The sequence below is a fragment of the Gracilinanus agilis genome, chromosome 2 (genome assembly GCF_016433145.1).
Source record: "Gracilinanus agilis isolate LMUSP501 chromosome 2, AgileGrace, whole genome shotgun sequence".
Classification (NCBI taxonomy): Eukaryota; Metazoa; Chordata; class Mammalia; order Didelphimorphia; family Didelphidae; genus Gracilinanus; species Gracilinanus agilis.
The window spans coordinates 165259246-165282096 of record NC_058131.1 but is presented as its reverse complement, the minus strand read 5'-3'; the positions used below and the strand labels follow the sequence as shown (position 1 = coordinate 165282096).

Here is a 22851-nt window from a genome sequence, read left to right as displayed (position 1 = left end):
AATTTTATACTATGAAAATAAGGTGTGCCTATAGGGAATGGCTGAACAAGTTGTGATATATGAATGTGATGGAATACGATTGTGTTTAAGAAATTATTAAGGGGATAATTTTAGAAAAATCATCTGGGAATCACCAGAAAAATCACCTGGAAATAAGTGTATGAACTGATTCAAAGTGAAGTAGCACCCTAAGAACAATTTTATACTGTAACAGCAAGATTGTAAAGATATTCAACTTCAAAAAACTTAGTAACTCTGCTCAACACAATGGCTAACCACAACTCCCAAGGAATCACACTGAAGTTTGCTTTGCACCTCCAAATAGAGAGGTGATGGGTACAACTTGAAGCATTTTCTTTCTTTCTTTCTTTCTTTTTTTTTTTTTTTTTTTGGACATGCCTAATGGGAGAATTTGTTTTGCTTAACTATACATATTTTTAACAGGTTTGTTTTTTCTTGCCTCTTCAATGGGTAGGAGAGGGTGAGGTGGCAGGGAGAGAATTCTCAATTTAATAAAATGAAACAAATAAAAAAATAATACTGAAAAAAACACCAAACTCATTTTTCTTCTTATTAGTATTCTACTTCCTGGATAAGGCCCAAAGGGATCAAGTGGCTTAATTGTTCAGTCACATAATTAATTATACAAAGAGCTAGGACTTGATCCTTCCTCTTCTGGCATCCTGAACAGAGTTTCTTACACCAAAGTATACTGGGAAAAGGCTCTACAGTGGGAATAACAACAAGGAGCCATCGATTAGACTTGGCAGAGAAAAGCAGGAAGAGCAATACTAAAGAAGCATGGCTTGGGGGCAGCTGGGCGGCTCAGAGGATTCAGAATCAGACCTAGAGATGGGAGGGGCTGGATTCAAATTTGGCCTCAGACATTTAACTGTGTGACCCTGAGCAAGTCACTTAATCCCCACTGCCTAGCCCTTACTGCTCTTCTTCCTTGGAACCAATACATGGTATTGATTCTGAGAAGGAAGGTAAAAGTCCCTCCACCCCTACCCCCCAAAGACATGGTTGAAAGCAGCAGAAAGAAGCAGATAAACACTAAACCTGGGTACTTAACCTCTTTTTGTGTCATGAATCCCTTTAACAGTCTAGAAAAGCCAATGTACCCCTTCTCAAAATAACATTTCTAAATGCATAATATAAAATACATAGGATTAAAAAGGAAAGGAATCATATTGGAAAAAGCTTTCAAAACATTTAAGTTCCAAGTTCAATGACCACCTAAAATCTATTTATACCTGGTCCTATTAGGGATCCATGGACACCAGATTCAGAATCTTCAGAGGAAGTTTCATCCTTGGATATGTGAGTGACTGGACATTTTGTTGTGGAATGTTATGAGACTTTAAGGCTACAATAATCTATTTGGCAGGGCATTGTTAATAAAACTTTGATATAGTCAGGTTATTTATATGTGTAGCATTAGTATTTCAATATACTGAGCTAAGTAGACTTTACTCAAGTTTCTGGGTAGGATGTCAATAGGGGTGACCAAGAATCAATGTATCTTTATATTTAGTTTTTCACAAATACCTCCAGTGATGAAGAGCCTATTTGCTTAAAAAAAAAAAAAAACCCAACACCCTCATCTTCTGTCTTAAGAGTCAATACTAACTATTGGTTCCAAGACAGAAGAGTGGTAAGGGCTAAGCAATATGAGGTTTAGGGACTTGCTCAGTGTCACTCATCTAGGAAGTATCTAAGCTCAGATTTGAACTCAAGGCTTGGCTCTCTATTCCCTGAGCCACCTCCCTACTCCATCTAGTAATAGTAATAGTAGTCTATTCCCTCATTAGATAGTTTAATAGAGAGATATTATTATATTAATAAATATCTATTATGTATCTATTTAGATAATAACTATATTTTTAAAATTCTTATATTCACTTCCTGTTTCATGATGGTCTTCTATTATTTGAAGACAGTTTAACTTATTTTCTTTTAGTTTTCTCTAGGTTGATTATTCCTAATTTCTTCAACCATTGTTCACATGACAGGGTTTACATATCTCCTTATCATCTTGACCACTCTCTGCAGTAGAGCCTTTCATTTATCAATATCTCTCTTAAAATGAATTAAATCTACCCCAAATATAGTCTGACCATTAATGAAGAACACGGGAAGTAGTATTATTATCTAGGCCCACAGTTCTCAAAATGTGGTCTGAGGACACCTTGGTATCCTAATAATCATAATACAAACATAATAAAAAGTCATTATATTCATAATAATACTAAGATTATCTTTGCTTATAAAGATGACGTATTTAGTTTTGATTCTCCATTAAGGAGACAAAATAAAAGCATTAGATAAACTTAGTTCTGTTAGAAACACAAAAAAATTACTGGTTAATTCATTTACCAAAACCACATATTTGCAAATTAAACTAATGTTAAAAATATTTCATGGATTCAACATATTACCGTTTGTCTGCAGATTGGACAACTAATAGCCCCAAGCCATGAACCATATCGCCAGTATGCAATAATGCAGGTACCTGGTAAAAAGAAAACATGAATGACAAGTGGTTCAAAGTTCATTAGTTGATAAGCCAATTTAAATTCTAATAATCAACTCTGATTTATCATCATATGATCAATAGAGCTGTAACTAGAAAGTCTTATGTCCAGGGCAAATTCAGGTGTGGCTACAGAATGAGAGGAAGGGGATGGAGGGGAGAGATGGAGCCACACAGAAGACAAACTATCACAGGCAGGTACAACCATGTTAGGAGGAGGGCAGCTTGTACCACAAGTCACCCATGGAAGATGTGGCAGTACGGGAGAGTGAGCTTAGGGGAAAGGCACAATGGTAATGAGCATTTGGGGTCATGTTCTGGTGACAGGCAAGGCAATGGAAGCCATCGCTTATTGTATGGGGCAGTTCAATCATCTACCATTTGGACAAAGAGCATTCCTCAGACTCCAATGTTCCTAAGAAAAGGACATTGTGGCAATATTCTAGTTCTAGCTCTGATAACCAGCTTACTATATATATATATATGTATATATATATATATATATCTGTGCATGTGCGCACACACACATAGTAGAGGCAAACATTTTTGCATTTAAAGTTATTTTAAACATGGATTATCAAATAGATATGCAAATAAATAACAATTAACATTAAATATTTTCTTTCATTTCAACTACAGATAAGGTTAAATGTAGGCTATAGATACCCTAACAATCATAGTTTTCAGAAAAACACTAAATGAAATAAAATAACATTACCAAGGAAATTAGTTCTCTAAGCAATTAGCCAAATGATATTTTCCCTTGAGTTACTGTTTAGTTTATGTTCCTGGGTTTATTGAAGGCTGGGCTGCCTTGGATTTAAGCTGTTTTTGATTCTTGTTTAGATTATGGGTCTGTACCATTGGGTTACTTTTCTATTTTTTAACTGTTACCAAATATTTTGATGATTCATACTTTATAAAAGAAGTTGAGGTCTGAAAGGGCTGGTCTTTACTCTTCCATCCAACTTTTGCCCTTTCATTACTAATTGTCCCCAATCTTTCCCTTGAAATTCTGAAGTTTTTTGTGCCTCCAAATGAACTTTCCTTTTATTTTATCCAGTTCAGTTTATTAAGTAATTTCTTGCTAGTGTGCTTTTTAGAGCACAGGATCTTCAAATTAATTTAGTTAATATCATCATTTTTATTATATTGGGGCAGCCCAACTACAAGCAATGGAATACCTCTCCAAATGAATATCTTTATGTAAACAGTCATCAACAAGACTCAGAGCTGAAAGAGACCTTGATAGTCCAACACTCTTATTTTACAGATAAGAAAATCAAGGATAAAAAGGTTAAGTGACTTATCTAGGGCCACATAGTAAGTGATGCAGAGGGAGCAGGCAGCTAGGTGGCTCAGTGGATCGAGAACCAGTTCTAGACAGAAGGGTCCTCAGTTCAAATCTGGCCTCAGATATTTCCTGGACAAGTTACTTAACTACCACTGTCTATCCCTTATTGCTCTTCTTCTTTGGAACCAATACATAACATTGATTCTAAGGTGGGAAGTAAAGGTTTTTAAAAAAATTCAGAATTTGAACTCAGATCTTTAGGATTACAGTCCAGTGGCCCTATTATATTGAATTTCTTGTTTTGTTAACTGTATTATAGAATTTTTTAGTGTATCCTGGTAGGTTGACTTCCAGATAATTTATGCTTTTTGTAGTTATTTTATACTCAAGAGATTTCACTGCTAGGTATAAATTTCCAGATGTAGAAGTCAGAAAAAAAAAATCTTATATATGCCAAAACATTCATAGCATCAATTTCTGTCTAAAAAAAAAGAAACAGTGGATAACTATCAATTGGGCAGTGGTGAAGCAAATTGAGATATAAGAAATAAGAATTATGACAGCAAAAATTTTAGCCCATATAGCAGAAATAACTGACAGGTTAGAAAAATTTGAATCTGCAGTGGCAAGTCTGACCAAAGATGCCAAAGAAGAAAACTATTTGGGAATACACTTGCATGGAAGTGAAGGAACAACTGTAAGAAAAGAAGCAAAAAGCAATAACATTAAAAGTAAGCATAATCTCCATGCAAGTAAACATACTGTTTTCAAAGACAGCCTGTGTAGTGGAAACTCAAGGGCTTATAGGGATCCCAAAAGAACATAAAGCCATAATATAAAAAACAATACATGAAACTGCACAGAATTCTGAATATGGAAGACAAAGTGCCAATCAAAAAATCTACAGATCAGCTGGGAGAGGAAAGGGAATGAGGCTCTTATGTTGCAAACTTCTAGTCTTGTAGTGGTTAAATTTAATTATCCTGCTGAATACAAACAAATTTAGTAAGTAACCAGAAGAAAGACCTTAAAATATAAAGGGAAGAAAATTCAATAACTAGATTATTCTCTACTGTAAAAAGTGGATTTGGGAAATGTATAAAACTACATTTCTCGTGATCCAACATGGTCCAACTGGTTTCCGTTTCCGACGTCTTGACGCAGGGGAGAGCTTAAATCTCCTGGGTTAGGAGGGAGTGGTCTCCTTGGCGAGTAGGCGCTTCTGGAGGCGGCAGGTTTGAATGCTTACAAGCGCGTGGTCTAATGATTTTATCTATCAGCATGGCTTTAATTAAAATACTAATATATATATTTATACAAGCATCTATAATTTTTAATTCTTACACTACCTATCAGAAAAAAGCAGGAAGGAATAAAATAGTGTGTTTTGAAAAGCAAAGGAGCTCAGGGTGCAACTCAAGATAACCTACCCTACAAATCTGAGCTGACCCATAAATTAAAAAGCAGTCCTGAAAAAAATTATTTTGAACATCTCAAACACTCCAACCACAGAAATACAAGGGTAAATCAAATAGGCAACCCAAAACAACACAAATTTAAAACAGAGAAACACAGGAAAATTCTAGCACATGGAACAATATCCCCTCTATCGCACATACCAGGAATTGGTATTTCTAAGAGTGAGAGACAAATGAATAAAAGAGGCCAGGGAGCAAGATCTATGAGACAATAAAAGAAATATATTTTAGAAAGAACTCAATATAGGTACCTCAAAAACTTTAATTTCATGATGAATATGGATTTTAGATAATGGAACATAATGTAATATAAAAATGATAACATAAGGACATAAATTAGAATGAAATAAAGTTAAGAAACCATACAGGTCATCAAGTTCCACCTCCTCATTTTAAAGATGAGGAAGCTGAAGAACATTTGTCTCACAGAGACAAAAAGTAGTAGACTCAGGATTCAAGTTTGGGTCCTGTAATTTGAAATTTTGCACTCTCACAGTATATATGCTCTCTCCCTCTACTATAAGAATCCTTTCCTCTTTCTTCTCAATTGTAATTCCTTCCCTCTAAAATTATCTTCAGTTTATTCTGTAACTCTGCTTATACAAAGTTGCTTTCATGTTGTTCCTCTTTCCTTTAGACTGTAAATTCCTTGAGGACAGGGCCTGTCCTTTTGCCTTTCCTTGTAACTCCAGCAACTTAGCATGGAGTAGGAACCACTAGCAGCTGTTGGATTAGGAATGGCTTCATGTGGAAGGAAACAAATTTGAGCTGATCTTTAAAGGATATTATAGATCCTAATAAGTTGAGGTGAGGAGGGAATGCTTTCAATACATGGGGGACCACTTATTTAAGGGCATGAAGAGAGGAAATGGAAATATTAAAAATAATATGATCAATTTGGCTATATTAGAGTGAGTATAAGGAAGGAAGACATAAGGCTTGAAAGGTAGGTTGGTATTAGGTTATAAGGCTTAAAGATTAACAGTGAAATTTATATTTGTTCATAGAGAAAACAGGAATTCATGGGAGTATAATGAAAAGTAATTTATGAAAATCATTGATAGTTATGTAGAGGATAGACTTGTGTGAATTTAAATAGATTATATCCTTTTTCCTTTTGAAAACCCATTTTTGTCAGTATCAGCCCCATCCTTTGACTGAGTATACAAACATACTATGGAAGGATGCCTCATGACTCCCTGGCCTCTTGGAAGAGGCTGGCTTCTTGTGACTGCTTGTGACTCCTGACATCCAGAAGGCTGGGCTCTGACCTGGACTGAGGTCAAGTCCCAGAAGGAGTGACATCAATGCTTTCTAAGGGAAGGGTCTGAGGAAGCAGGAAGGTCTCTTTTTTGAACTTTTGGCTAGAGATTTGCTGGTATGGCCATTTTTGGCTGGCGAACAGAGACAAGCATGACAAACTCAGATTAATTAGATGCAGTCAGGTGATTGTGTGATTCTCTAACTTTTACTAAAAAAAATTATAAATTAATATATAGTCTCCAGAGAATTTTAATCATAACAATATGGTGAATATGGTGACCAACAAATTATGAAACTGAACCTCTTGCTTTTTTTTTCTCCTCAGTTTTTCATTGTCACAAAAGAGTGTGTATTTGCTTCTAGTTCCCCCTTACTCTGTGAAAATCAACTCTCTGCCTAGCCCCCAAGTTCTGTTCAGGAGAGCCCCCTCATTCCATCCTGCTACTGGGTTTTGAGGAGCCTTCTAAAGATTGGTTTGGAAGGATAGTCAGAGCAATTTTGGCTTTCATTGCTGCTAAGCCACCATCTTGGCCTCTCCAGAGAATTTTAATCATAACAGACTGAAGAGGGGAGAAACTTGAGGCACTGAAAGCAATTAGGAGGCCAAAGCAATAATCCAGATAAGAGCCTTAAGTACAGTTATTTTAAATAGTCTATTGTTACTTTTTGTTTTTATGTCACTGAGATTTTTCCTTTTATCCCTTCCCCTTTTTAGAGAGCTATTCCTTATTCTTTTTTTTTTAAAATAAGGTGAAAACTATTTAGTAAAACCAACAAATATATTGAAAAAGAAAAAGAGACTAATATTTTATTCAATGTTCCACAAATATAGACCTTGACCTATGGAAAGGCCAGGAGGATGAGTCTTCTATCTTTTCTTTGGGACTAAATGTATTTTTTTTTAAACCCTTAACTTCTGTGTATTGACTTATAGGTGGAAGAGTGGTAAGGGTAGGCAATGGGGGTCAAGTGACTTGCCCAGGGTCACCCAGCTGGGAAGTGTCTGAGGCCGGGTTTGAACCTAGGACCTCCCGTCTCTAGGCCTGACTCTCAATCCACTGAGCTACCCAGCTGCCCCCTTAAATCTCCTATTGATTAGATTTTTCAAAACACCAGGAAAATACAGTCTTAAGAGTCCTTATTAGATATATTCTGGGGAAATAGCATACCTAAAAACTATTACATTATCCTTGTAATAAAAAACATCTGCCCAACTCTTCTTTCCATCATCTGTTCTCAGAGACTGTCATTTAAAATTTATATATTACCTAGCCCTAGCCCAGGGCTGTTTATGGAAATTAAGGTGCTAAGTTTATAGTAACTTAACAAATATCTACTGATATACTACTGGTGGTGGATTGGATCTAGCCCTATATATAAAAAAAAATTCAAGATTTCTAACCTTCAAGACTGGAAGAATGGAAGTACCGAAGATGAAAAATAAATCATTGGCGTGGGAGGGGGCAGTGGCAGCTAGGTAGCACACTGGATAGAGCACCAGGCCTGGAGACAGGAGCACCTGGGTTCAAATTTGGCCAAAGATACTTTCTAACTATGTGATCCTGGGCAAGTCACTTTACTCCAATTGCTTTGACCTTATCTACAATTCTAAGACAGAAGGTAATGATTCTTAAAAAAGTGAAGGAAGGAATGAGAAAGGAAGTTCTTTGGGGGAAGGCCTAGAATGGTGCATATAAAATCAATAATGAATATTTTTGAATTCTGGATCAAGGTAGGACAAACAAATGGAAATGTCCTTTTAAAATCCCTAGTATTAGGGGCAGCTGGGTAGCTTAGTGGATTGAAAGCCAGCTCTAGAGAGACAGTAGGTCCTGGGTTCAAATTTGACCTCAGACACTTCCTAGCTGTGTGACCCTGTACACGTCACTTAATCCCCATTGCCTAGCCCTTACAATTCTTCTGTCTTGGAACCAATACACAGTATTGAGTCTAAGGGAGAAGGTAAGGGCTTAAAAATAAATAAATAAATATAAAATAAAATCCCTAGTATCTCTTGATTTTCAACCATCTGGAAACAACAAGCAAAACTCATGCTTTTGAACTCCAATGACTTATTATTAGTTTTTTTTACCTCACAATGGTATTTGGTATTACTGGTCACCTATTCAAAATTCTCTCTTCCCTTCACTCAGACACTATATTAGCCCAATTCTCCTCCTGCTTCTAGGAGGGTTCCTTTTCTGCAAACAGAAATAAGGACCTAAAGTGCTGGTGTGTAGTTAGGGCCAGAACTTGGGAATCATCTGTACAGGGATAATAGGTAAAGTTAAGACAGTAGATGAGTTCATCAAGGAAATGAATGGAGAAAGAATAGAAAAGGCTGAGCACAAAAGCCCTGAGGGAGGCAGAGAGCAGTTGGGAAAGCAAGATAATGTATTATTAATAGAAAAGGGGGAGAGAATTTAAGCAGGCAGTTAAAAATGCCAAATGACACAGGTAGATAAAGAACTAAGAAAAAGATAACAAACTTAGCAGGGCAAAGTTTCTTTTTTTCTTTTCTTTTGAAATTAGGTCTCCTTATCCCACTCAGACTTATACTGGAAGTATAGTGGCTATTTTTTAGGCTCTGAATACACTTGTGATGGACTTGGAAACTGAGATCCGTTCCATTTCTGGCCTGGGCCAGTCTGTCCCACTTGGTGATCTCTTGCTCTGGGAGTTAACCATATTGGTGTCAGACTTAATGTAAACACCCCTGACTAGCTTTAGCCCTACTACTAAAACTCTGAAACTCCCGAGTTCAAATTATCTAGTAGGCTCAATTTCCCCAGTAATAGGGATTATAGGCATGTACCACCTTCACCCAGCTAAAGAGAAGGTTCATTTGATCATTGGGGTTGAAAGCCACATTATTAAGCTAAAATTCAAGAGATTTTGAAATCTGAGTGTCTGGTTCTACTGAATCAGGTAACAACCTTGACTCTTAATTGATCTTTGTGCTTGATGGTATGATTTGGTGTTCTTGACCCAGGACTGCCTTGTAACACATTAATTTGTTTAAATCTAATGTATCATTGTAATCCAAAGTGCTAGAAGTAAGAGAAAAAGAAACACAATGACTGCCCCTAGTTTTGTGTTCACTAAGACATCTTGATTCTTTATTATTCTCCACTACTTTGGCAAATTTATTTATAAAACTCAGATTATATATTTTATTCAAAGAATATTTTAGCCTAATAAAGCTATCTTTAGGACTTTTTACCTCTAATATCTTACCTCAATGATCCTTTTGCTCAGTTTCACTGCATTATACTCAAATTATGAATTCTCGTCCAATTAGAGAATTTCTACTGTGAACACTTCTTCCATAGGAAATTGACCTGAGGTACATATGGCTTAACTCATCTGCCCCAAGTCACACAATTAGTAAGTGTAAAATGTGGGATCTGAACTTAAGTCTTTCTGTCTTCATGCCACAGTATCTTTTTGCTACCACTACATAACCAAACTATCAATCTAAGGATCTGTCTTTCCCTTTGATATAACATAAATATATAGAGAAATATGGTAGATATCATCTGAAAAGAATCTTTCTATATTATTTTTCACTTCAAGTACCATAACTACTAATATAGCAAAAGTAGCAATTTTATAAAAATGGAAATAGGTTACTTTTAATCTCATCTTCTACCTATTCTTAATTTTGAGTAATATCTTTAAAAAGAGGTTTATCATAAAACTTCAGTCATTTCAAAATATTTATTTGCAATATCAGTGTAAATCAATGAAATTAATCAATAAGCATATAAATCAGATGAGATGAGACAGGCGATGGGTCTAAATTAGGGTTCTGGCTATATAAATATAGAGGAGACAAGTGAAAGATGTGAAAAAGGTAGACCTGACAAAACATGAAAATTAACTGGGTATGTGGAATTAGGAAGAACTGAAAAGCTGGGGGTGACAGTAAGATAATCTGAGTGACTAAAAAGACAGTACTACATCTTCAACAAAAATAAGTTTGTAAAAAGGATAGGTTTTTTCCCAGAAGAAAAGGTATAATTTAATTCACTTTTTCAGTCTAGCACAGTAAAAGTGAAGAAATAGAAAAGAAGTGTAGAATTTCAGATTGAGAAAAGATCTCCGATACCATCTAGTCCAAACTACATCTAAACAGTGAAACTCAGTTAAGTTCTAAAAAGGATAGTTTTAAGGGTAAAGGTAGTGAGTTTTCTTTTGGACAAATTGATTTTAAACTCCTTATGGGCCAATAAGCTTGAAATGTCCATGTTAGAGACAGATGTCAATACAAGATAGAATTCAGGAGATAACTAGGGCTAGAAATAAAAATCTGGTGTTCAGTTCTGGGCATTATAGTTTAGGGAGGAAAGGGATAAGCTGGAGAACAATCAGAGAAAGGTGACAAGGGCAGCCTGCAAAATGTAAGCTCCTTGAAGGAAGACACTATTTTATTTTTGTCTTTTTATTCTTAGCACCTAGCACAGTACCTGGTACCTCTTATGTGCTTCAGAAATGTTTAGTGAATTCAAGTAAAAAAAGAAGATTCTTGAGAGACAAAATAATTGTCTTCATTTGAAAGACACATATGAAAGAAGAATTAGACTTGTTTGGTCTTAGAGGACAGAATCAGCAGGTAGAACCAGAAAAAAAGCTGATTTAGTCATGATTTCAAGAAAAATTTCTCAATATTTAGAGCTGTTCAAACATGGAATCAGAGGTAGAAGATTACCCCTCAATGGAGGTCTTCAAGTAAACACTGGATGATTACTTATCATATAGGTTGAGACAGGGATTCTATCCCAGTATGGATTAGAGAAAATGGCCGTTGAGATTGCTCCCAATTTTGAAAGTCTGTGACACCCCAGGACTTTTGACTTTAAAAAGCTAATACATGGCATCTGATCTGAGTAAGGGAAGATATAAAAAGATAATGTAGACTGCTGAACTTGGAGGGTAAGGATGGGGATTAAGTGCCTCGGATCATAGATTTAGAGCTAAAATGGTCTATACCCCTTTATTTTACACATGAGCAGCCCAATATTATAGTCAGGATTCAGTCCTTTTATTTTTTTATTTTTTTTAGGATTCAGCCCTTTGACACCACAATCCATCCTTCTTTCCATTAAGTCACACTGGCTCTATGTCAATTAGCTGATTGAAAGGTGATTTTAACAGGTAAGCTGTCCTTTTCCTCTAGTATAGACATACCATACTATTTTAACCATCCCTACCCTCATAAGGATGTTGTTTAAATGACATAGTTCTACTGTACTCTGAGGGCAACCTAAAAATAAAAATTATATGTAAACAAGCATTTATTACTATCATTAACCTATGATTATAACTAGCATAATTATCTGAAATAATACCTTAGATTTACTTTGTGACTTTCCAAAGGGTTTAATGTGCTTTGACACATTTATTCTCACATCGGTGTGCCATAAATTGGGAGCAAGGTAGCCTCATATTACAGACAACATAGTAGAAATGATTTCATAAAAAACTTATTGGGTTGGTGATCCAAACATTCATAAATTTCAGAACTCTATCTTCTGACATAAGATGTCTTTCTGTTTCAACTTTTCTTATGTGAAAAGAGAAGATGCCCTTCATTAACGAATTAAGGGTAATATTCATTAATGAAAAAGTGCTTACATGCTGAGGCATAGGTATTATTTAAATTCATAATTTAAAAAGTAGTTATTTCTATAGCCAGGTCACGTGACTAATTCAGGTCACGTGAACTTTGAGTAAATTACTATAGTTCCCCACATAGTACACATTTCTCCCCCTTATAATTGGCCTTATGTATTTCACATTTGATAATAATGTTCTAGGAGCAACCATTTTTCAGAAACACTTTTTCTGACTAAAAGATGCCAAATTAACAAGCATTTATTATGTGCTTACTATAGGAACTATTAAGTGCTGCTGATTTAAAAAAGGCAAAAAATAGTCCCTGCTTGCAAGGAGCTCACAGTGTCATGTAAATAACTAATCAAGGTAATCAAAAGAAGAGCCTAGTATGTAGGGGGATTAGGGGGGAAAAAAGCCATGGAAGCCTGAGTATGTGATGGGGGAAGAAATTTTAGGCAAGGGCAAGGCTAGTGAAAATGTGCATGACTGTAATAGGCATGGTGATTAAAAATGAAAAAGAAAAAAAAGTTGGAATTATATGCATGAAAATACTACTATTCTGTAAATACTATTATTCACTGTGGATATATTTATTCCTAAAAGTTATTCAGTAGAGTGCTAGTAAATGTTTAAGCACCAGCTCTCCAGAAAAATATATACAAAGAATACACTTTTAAGTTTAATCTACATTATTAACTATTATTCTCTTTTTCTTTCTTTCTTTCTTTTTTTTTTTAAACCCTTAATTTCTGTGTATTGGCTCCTTGGTGGAAGAGTGGTAAGGGTGGGCAATGAGGGTCAAGTGACTTGCCCAGGGTCACACAGCTGGGAAGTGTCTGAGGCCGGATCTGAACCTAGGACCTCCCTTCTCTAGGCCTGACTCTCAATCCACTGAGCTACCCAGCTGCCCCCTCTATTATTCTCTTAAGTCTAGAATAGGAGTATGAAGGAAATGGGTGAAAGCCAGTCAGCTGGCTATTTTTGTATAGCCTATAGGTTACAAATGATATTTGGATTTTTAAATATAATAAAACTTTAGATTTTAAACACATTGGCCAGATTTGGCCAGGTGGATATAGTTTAAAGTTCCCTCCTCTACACAATCAACAAAACAATTATATCTTAGCTAACTTCTATGTATAAATGGTCACACTGAAAATTTAATAATTAGCAATCTCTGGCCAGATCAAATTGGCTCCAACATGCTCTTGGATGAAAAATGAAATAGAAATATTCTACTTTCTAATGGTCTCACCTAAGACTTCCTGAATGTGAAAACTATGCTTCCTCACTAGAATCCTTTTGCCTTTCCTCATTCTTTAATTCTAACATCTTCCAGGCTGTAGGAAGCTTTGATTTCTACCCTTGGGAAGGTCTCAGGGAAGCAAAGAACAAGTATAACATATTCAGAATAAAAGGTGATAAGTAGTTGGGGTTAAGGATGGGTCTCAGGTATGGTTTTTGGAGAAGTCTTCCTTCTCCTGGCAAGATGCAAATTAATAAAATAACAGTCAACAGGCCAATATGCAATGAGAATTAACCATACTCAGCATTAGCTCCTCCAGTAATATCAGGCTTATCCTTTCTTGGAAGTCAATGCACACAGAGAGGATATTTGGAACAGAAATTTAGGAATCAGTGTATTTAGTTCAACGCCTATCTATTTCAAACAATAGTGATGTTTATTGCTTACCACAAAAAAGATGTCCACAATTTGTTTCAATAGGAAGAGAAGCCTGATGTAAACAGATTGGACAGGACATATCAGTGTAGAACTGCTGCCGAACGACAGCAGGTGCATCCTATTGGGGGAAAAAAGGCATCAAGTAAGTTTTCCCAAAGATTTTTATTTAATATTACTTAAGTTTATTAAAAACACTTAATCATAACCTCTTAGAGACAACAATTTTTGTTTATGTAGTTTTGCAAATACAGTTCTGATAAAATTCCCAAACTTTATTCTCCCTACTTTTTAAAAAGCCATATTTTCAGAGAACCATATACTTTTAGTTTAGGGAAGGAGTTCAGTGGCCATCATGTCTAATCCATATTGTACAAGAATCCCCATTACAATATAATCAACATTCTCTGCTTAAAGACATCTAAATGAGGGGGAACCTACTACCCCTAAAAGCAGCTCATGTAACTTTTGACCAGGTCCAATTGTTAAGACATTTTCTTAATAGTAAGGCCAAATTTATTTCTTTTCAACTTTAACCCACTGCTCCTGACTATTCACTCAGGGGCAAACAAGTCTAATTCCTTTTGTCCATGAGAGTCCTTTAAATAGTTGAATATAGCTATAATGTTCCACCTGAGTTCCCCAATCCAGGCTAAACATCCCTACCAATTCAACCAATCCTCTTATGTCAAAAACTCAAGGTCCTTCACCATTTTTGTTGCTCTCCTCTAGATGGCAACATCTTCCATCATTCCCTCCTCAAGGAGCTCAAAAAAAAGAAAGATGAATGAATTCATGATCTTTTTTTTTTTACTCAAAATAAATCTTTAATCTCCTTAGGAATGTGACTATAAGAATACTCTAGCATTAATGAGAGGATGTTAGAAATGTCTTTTCAATTAGATCCTTACATTTAAAAGTTTTATTATATCCTTTTCATAAGTGCTAAATGTCTGGCATATTATAAAACATAGCAATTCAATGTTAAAATTTCTACTATTAGATCATTTTTAGAATTAGAATAGCAAAGTTTTAAAAAATTTAAGCATTGGGAATTTAAATATAATTCTTCACATACTAAAAATGAGAAATTTTCATCTGGTTTATATCTCAATTCCTATATATGTAGAGAATCTATAATATGATTATGTGTAGGAATATCATCCAGAGACATCCAGAATTAACAATCAACTGTGATGGTCAAAGCCTATATTGTACACTATCTAGCATAAAGCCAATTGTTAAAATACTGCTATTAAGAACTAGAGGGGCCAGTTGGGTAGCTCAGTGGATTGAGAGCCAGGACCTCCGTCCTAGGTTCAAATCTGGCTTCAGACACTTCCCAGCTGTGTGACCCTGGGCAAGTCACTTGACCCCCATTGCCTACCCTTACCACTCTTCTGCCTTGGAGCCAATACACAGTATTGATTCCAAGATGGAAGGTAAGGGTTTAAAAAAAAAAAAAAAAAAGAACTAGAGATTTGGATAAAACCAACACAAAATTTAATCGTAAATTGAGACAAATTTTAAAAATATATACTAGTAAATCAGATTGAGGCATGATTAAACTTAGATATCCAGTAAATTATTAAAAGTAAAATACTGAAGAAAATATTTTGTAGCCCAAACCAATGGGAGTCATGGTGGTACAGTGGAATGAGTGTGGACCTGGAGAAGGATGATTTTGATTCAATTCCTGACTATGGTTTATTTATTCCCTGGTTGACTTTGAACAAATCACTAAACCTCCCAGGTACTTTCTCCTTATCTATTAAAGGAGGGGGTTGGACTGTTACCACAAATCTCTGTGAAGATTGGATTAACTCTCCCGTGCCCATTTTTAGATTTAATCACCAGAAGCATATACACCCCACTTACACTTGAGTGGGGGAGGTCTGTGATCCATGTGTGCAAAAGTGGGTGATGAATCAGAAACCACTGACTGCCCACTGGGCATTCCTAAGCAAAACTATAGACTATAATAACTGATCCACATAAAAGTAGAGGAAGGCACAGGAAGTGATGCAAAGAATCACCTTTAAAAAGGAATTAGAACTTCCTGTGGGGCTTTCTTCGTTCTTTGGAGTTCCGAGTTTAAGTTGGAGGCTGATGAAGAATCTGCTTCATGGACCTGAGACCCTGGACTTGGTGAGACTGTTCTTAAATCTCTCCCTTTGAACTACCACATGGGTGAGTGAAAGAGATTGACTCCTTTGCTGGATTTTCTGAAGGGACTAGCCTCAGGAGAGGCCTCCCCTCTTGAGAGAGGCTTTGTGGCTGAAACACTTGCTTTTATTCATCACCTGGTCCTTGGCTCAAGGCTGAGGCCCCTCTGGCTGAGGACTAATTAGCCCTGTCTGGGTTGAGCAGAGCAAAAAACTTAGTGTTTTAAGTTAGATATCTTACCCCATCCTCTCTCTGATTTTCTTACTTTCACTCTCTCTCCTTTTGTAAATAAATTACCGTAAAAATCATTTTGGATTTGAGTAATTAATTCTTGATGACCATACTCTTAAATAACTTAGTCCAACCCTTTAATTTTAACCCCTTACATTACTGCCCCCCTTTACATTTCTTAGGACCTATGAACTAATGATCATTATACTTAATATTTTGTTTGCCTCAAATGCCAATAAAAAGTGTTTGTTGAAACCCTTTTGGCATCAGGATTGTTTGTAGTAAAATACTATCAGAGCTTTAATTTGGAAGGGGACAGGAGAATGAGAAAGAAGGGATAAAGTACATTTATCAAAGACTTTATCATGATAACCATGGGTGTGTTTACTGCCTTCTTGCCTTATTCCCAAAACAAAATCATTTGACCAAGAGCAGCCAGCCAAAAGCCTTAAACCCCACTTTCCAAACATACTTGTAGAGAAGTCTAGTGGTTATGAAAAGAGAAAAGGATGTGAATATATAACAATCTGGAAGTTCTCTGGATAGTGTAAAAATTAAAACTGGTTTGACTAAATATATGAATTAAAATAATTGAATTGTGGTTGCCATTTATAAAATAATTAGCCTTTAAATCAAAATAGCTGTTAGTAGCTTTTAACAACTTAATATAACGTAAATATAGTAAAAGAAGAGAAACGTAGGAAAGAAGTAGAAAATACTGCCTGACAAGATACCCTATAATTGCTGTCTGAAAAAGTCCAGCTCACCACCCAGCAAGGGCTCCCTCAAGTTCTGATCTCAACATGGGAGTTGGGTAGTCTCTTCAGCCAGAAGTCCAGGTGGTGTCTTCAGCAAGGGTTCCACCAACACAAACCTCTTCTTTCAGGTCCAGTCACTCACCCAGTAAGTCTCTCAAGCACAGCAATCTCCAACCCAAAATGAACCCACAAGAAAGTTCTCTCCCAAAAGACCAGTAATGAATCCACCACAGGAGAGTCTCTTCGATGAAGAGCCAAGGAATAAATGATTCCATCTTCTCGGTCTTACCTTTTATATTCATTTTCCACTTCGCTTCCTGTCTTTCTCCCACTTCAGGGGAACCAATCACAACCTCCCAATTTGTCTAGCACTGCCCAAGGTTGGGCAATGCTTGTGGCCTTTCTAGTAAGTGACTTGTGAACTCAATTACCTAGTGACCTATCAAGTACTAAGTAGGGGCATTTCAAATTCTTGATTGATTAAATTAAAGGTTGCTGATTGTTTACATTAAAAATAAACAAAGACAGTTCAATTCTCTCTTCACAACAGAAAAGTCTCTTAAAATCTATTTCAGAAGCCTGAATCCAGAGTGATCTACTTTGAACTAATATTAGAGATTCCCAGACCAAATCAGCTTCCTAGGGATCCTCTAGACAAAGTACCATACTTTGTACTTGGGCCAGACTCCTTGATGCTATTTCTGACTAGATTAGACTTTTTCCTGCCCTTAAATTTCAGAGTTTTTTTTTTGTTTGTTTGTTTCCAGTAGGAAGGTACATCACAGTCTTCTTCCAATTCTCTACAAAAAACACTTTAATTCTAGTTTTATGAGATTTTGCTTGACTTTGGGCCCTCTGGTTAGAATAAAGGAACACAACAACAACAAAAACTACCATCTTTGTGGAATTCTTTTCTCTAATTTTGAATGGATAAAGAATAATAATATCCTGGATCTGTTCCCTAATAAAACAAATAAAAACTCGCCCACTGATAAATATGCAAAAGATATGAACAGACAGTTTTTGGAAGAAGAAATCAAAGCCAGATATGAAAAAATGCTCTAAATTATTATTGATTAGAAAAATGCACATCAAAACAATTCTCAGATATCATCTCACACCTATCTCATTGGCTAACAATGACAAATTTTGGAGTGGATGTGGAAAGAGGACATTAATACACTGTTGGTGGAACTGGGAACTGATTAATCCATTTTAGAGAGCAATTTGGAATTATGTCCATAGTTATAAAATTGTATATACTCTTAGACCTAGGTAGGTCCATTTCCCAAGGAGATCAGGGAAAAAGGAAAAGAACTATATGTTCCAAAATATTTATAGTAACTCTCTTTGTGGTGGCAAAGAACTAGAAATTAAGGGGATGGGCATCAATTGGGGAATGGCTGCATAAGGATGGAATGGTAAATGATTGTGAAGGAATACTACTTTGCCATAAGAAATGATGAGCAGGTTAATTAAAAAAAAACAAAAAACACAAAATGGGGCAGCTGGGTAGCTCAGTGGATTGAGAGCCAGGCCTAGAGACGGGAGGTCCTACGTTCAAATCTGGCCTCAGACACTTCCCAGCTGTGTGACCTTGGGCAAGTCATTTGACCCTCATTGCCTACCCTTACCACTATTCCACCAAGGAGCTAATACACAGAAGTTAAGGGTTTAAAAATATATTAAAAAAAAAAAACACAACAAAACCTTGGAAAGATCTACATGAAATAACAGAAAAAGGAGTAGAACCAAGAGAACATTATATACAGCTACAGAATTAATATTTGAATAATAATGTGAATGTACACCTCCAGAGAAAGAACTGATAAACAGAAACATGAAGACATAATTTATATAGAGATTTTGATGCCTTCTCTAGTGTGGGAAAGATATGATATGGGTAAGATGCCAGGGAATTAACTTCTTACAGTACAAAAACAGTGAAAAAGAAAATTAAATCCACCCATATGTCCCCTCTTTATCATTCTAATGCTAAACATATAATAACAATATCAAGGGTTGAATGCTTAAAATTAAATTCTACCGCACTTAAGATCTCAGAACGTAATTATATTACTTTACCTAACTAAAAATCACAAAAGATAAAAATATTATTTAAGTGAAAGGTTTTTTTAAAGCCAATGAAATATGAATGAATTAAAAAGGAACCATTTCCCTACTCTCAAAATCTATATCCTGTAGCACCTTCCTTTAAAATCAAAAGGAGTCTAACTCTTAAAAGGTAAATTTTGGTTTAGTCATAGATTCCTTTGAGTTTGCAGCAGTAGTAGCAACAATCAGTTCTTTACATCAGCCCATACATTTCTATCCTATCATTTATTACCTGTTCTGTTTGAAGTTGTTCCCGTAGCACCCGCACTAGCTCTTGGTTGTCAGGATGAATATTTTGTTCTGCATTTCTGTTGATAAGAATATAAACTTCTATTAGTATAAATTATGCATAGAAGAATCAGATTTTCTATACTTAAATTTGATCTGAGAATTGTGATGGAACTCTAAAAAATATACAGAACAGTGTTTGATTTTAGTACAATTCTAGATTTAAGTATTTTTTTTTAAACCCTTAACTTCTATGTATTGGGCTCATAGGTGGAAGAGTGGTAAGGGTGGGCAATGGGGGGGTCAAGTGACTTGCCCAGGGTCACACAGTTGGGAAGTGTCTGAGGTCGGATTTGAACCTAGGACCTCCCGACTCTAGGCTTGACTCAATCCACTGAGCTACCCAGCTGCCCCCTAGATTTAAATATTAATGGATAGTTCAGACTTTTATTGTGATGAAGCCTCGTGTTATCACAAGCACTGTACTGAAATATTTCTGGGGCAACTGGCTAGTGATTAAACTTAAGAGAATTGGGGATCTTTTCACATATTCAGAGTAGCATTAAAGTTCAAAACACCAATAGTCTTGAATAATATATGAAACAGAATTCCTACTGTAAAATTTTCTCAGGATAAAAACTGAGTTATAAAATTTTACATAGTTATATTTGAAAACTTTTCCATATCCAATTTACTGTTCTTTGGGTTTTCACCTATAGGAAAAAGAAAAAAAACTAAAATTACATATTTTGGGAGAAAAATAATTATGGATCATTACTATAATCAGATTAACAAAAACAGAAGAAATTAAGGACAAGAAATTAGTAGTTTGAAGCCAAGGAAAGGGAATCTAGGTTTCATTTCATTTTTGGGTTAATTTCATATGGCTGGGGTCAATTTTCTAAAATTAAATGTCTAGTAAAAATCCACAAGATTTCCCTGTTTATGGCATGAAGAGGTACTACATTAGGCAGTTATTCAGTTTTAGAAATGGGAACTAAGACAGAATGTTGGCATTAGTTTGAAAAAGAAAAAAAGGTAGGCATAAATTCAATAATCCACAGGAATCCTAGAGGCTATTTAAAAACACTATTGTAAACACAAGATAAATGTGTTGAAAACACTTTGATTCTCTTTTTTTAAAAAACAAGTGTGACCAATTTCTTTTTTTATAATAATATTTGATTTTCTATTTTTAAAAAACTCTTACTTTTAGTCTTAGAATCAATAATGTATATAGGTTCTAAGGCAGAAGAGCAATCAATGGTAAGCATAGGGTTAGGCAATGGGAGTTAAATGATTTGCCCAGGGTCACACAGGAAGTGTCTGAGGCCATATTTGAATCCAGGACCTCCCATCTCTAGGTCTGACCAAATCCACTGAACCACCTAGCTTCCCCTTAAATCTTTGATTTTCTGTTTAAATATTTTTTTAAACAAGTAATATCCTGGTATAACTTAGTTTGTTATTGGACACTGTAAAAAGAGAATTGTATTCTAAAAGCAGGCTGTAAAAATTGTAAGATGCTAAAACAAATAAATTTAAATTAGCAGTTATTAGCTATAAATAACTCTTGGGAGAATATTCTCTGGGGTCAGAAAACTTCTCTTTTGGTTAGAAAAAGATCATCAAGGTATAAAGACATCTGTACCTAAAGAGAATATACAGTAATTCTTAGGACAGATGGAACAGAAAAGGCTACATATTATATGTACTCTTAATAGCTTAAGAAGATAGAGGACTTGTGCCAGAGGTGACTTATCAGTCACCAGAAGCTAAAAAAATTGAGTTTTTGGTACTAAGCAGGCCTGAAATTCTGCTCCAGTGTTCCCCATCCCACCCTCTCACCAAAAGGTTGCGGTGTTAAAGTTGTACAATTTATGATATATAATCTCATCTAGACCCTTCCTAAGGAAAATTAATCCTTTCATGCCTCACTAATTCATAATCACACTCACCATAGTTGTAGGAAGAGCCTCTAGATATGGAGTGATACAGGGGGCAGGCAGCTGGAGAAGTCAAAAGCGAATGACATCATGTGCTCATTGCCAAGAAAGGCCACCTCTTAATGTGAAATAGCGTAAGGAAAAAATGGTAGACAGCATCTTAATGATAGGGAAGGAGAGCTTTCCACAAATGACCTCATATTTTTTCAGTGGAGTTTGAAGTAAGGTGCTCAGCTGAGAAAGTGTTGAGTATGGGGTAGAATGGAAGGTTTGAAGAGGGATTAAAAAAAAGTTTGGAAAAGCAACTATGGTGAGTGTGATTATGAATTAGTGAGGCATGAAAGGATAATTTTCCTTAGGAAGGGTCTAGTTGAGATTATGTATTATTCATCCTCAAAAATCCTTCACTAGATCCATCTGTCTGAGATAGCCATCATTCTATATGTCTGCTCCCTTTACTTGCTAATCTTCTAGAGGGGGCTGTCTATGATTGCTGCTTCCATTTCCTTTCCTCTCTTTACCTTCTGCAGTCTGGCTTCTAATCCTTTAACTCATCTGAAAGCACTCTCTCCAAAATTACCAATGATCTCTTAATTGGCAAATCTAATGGCCTTTTCTTAAACCTCTTCCTCCTTTTTTTTTTTTTTAAAGCCCTTACCTTCCATCTTGGAGTCAATACTGTGTATTGGCTCCAAGGAAGAAGGGTGGTAAGGGTAGGCAATGGGGGTCAAGTGACTTGCCCAGGGTCACACAGCTGGGAAGTGTCTGAGGTTGGATTTGAACCTAGGACCTCCTGTCTCTAGGTCTGGCTCTCAATCCACTGAGCTACCCAGCTGCCCCTTAACCCTCCTCCTTCTTGACCTCTGTAGTCTTTGACACTCATTCATATTCTCTCTAGGTTTTTATAGCACTGTTGACTTCTGATTTTCTCCCTACCTGTTCTTTCTCAGTCCTCCTTTGCTAGTTCTTCATCCAGATCTCAAATGTTAACCATGGACCTTCTCTTCTACCTTTCTGCCAATTCTTTGGGTAATCTTATCAGCTACCATGGATTTAACTATCATCTCCAGGCAATCCTAAACTTTCCTAATCTCTACTCTCACATTTCCAACTGCCTACCAAACATCTCAATATGGATGTCCTACAGGCATCTGAAACTCAAACATGGTCAAAACAGAACTCATTATCTGTGTCTTCCCCTACTCCCACCCTTCCTTCCAACTTCTCTATTCCAGGCACCCAACTGGCAACCTACCTGGCTGGCATTCTTGACTCCTCACTCTCTCTCACCATATACAATGGTTACCGGTTTATTGATTCTACCTTTATAAAATCTTTTTAAAATTTTAAAATTAAAAAAAATTTTTTTAATTCATTATTTTTATCTTAAAATTTTATTTATTTTTAATTATTAATTAATTTAGAATGTTTTTCCATGGTTCCATGATTCATGTTCTTTCCCTCCCCTCCTCCTGCTCCCCTCCCAGAGCCAAGAAGCAATTCCACATGCATCATTGTTCAAACCCTTTTCCATGT

General features: G+C 35.9%; 1 protein-coding gene across 4 annotated transcripts in view; it reads right to left on the bottom strand.

The window, feature by feature from the left end:
- Positions 1-22851, bottom strand: part of RNF170 (ring finger protein 170) — a 54727-nt gene that overhangs the window by 6000 nt on the left and 25876 nt on the right. For all 4 annotated transcript variants that reach the window (XM_044663533.1, XM_044663536.1, XM_044663535.1 and 1 more), the window contains 3 exons: positions 19374-19449; positions 13884-13992; positions 2442-2515 (listed from right to left, as the gene is read on the bottom strand). In XM_044663533.1, coding sequence (XP_044519468.1) covers positions 2442-2515; positions 13884-13992; positions 19374-19449 — 259 coding nt within the window. The remainder of the gene's footprint in view (positions 1-2441; positions 2516-13883; positions 13993-19373; positions 19450-22851) is intronic.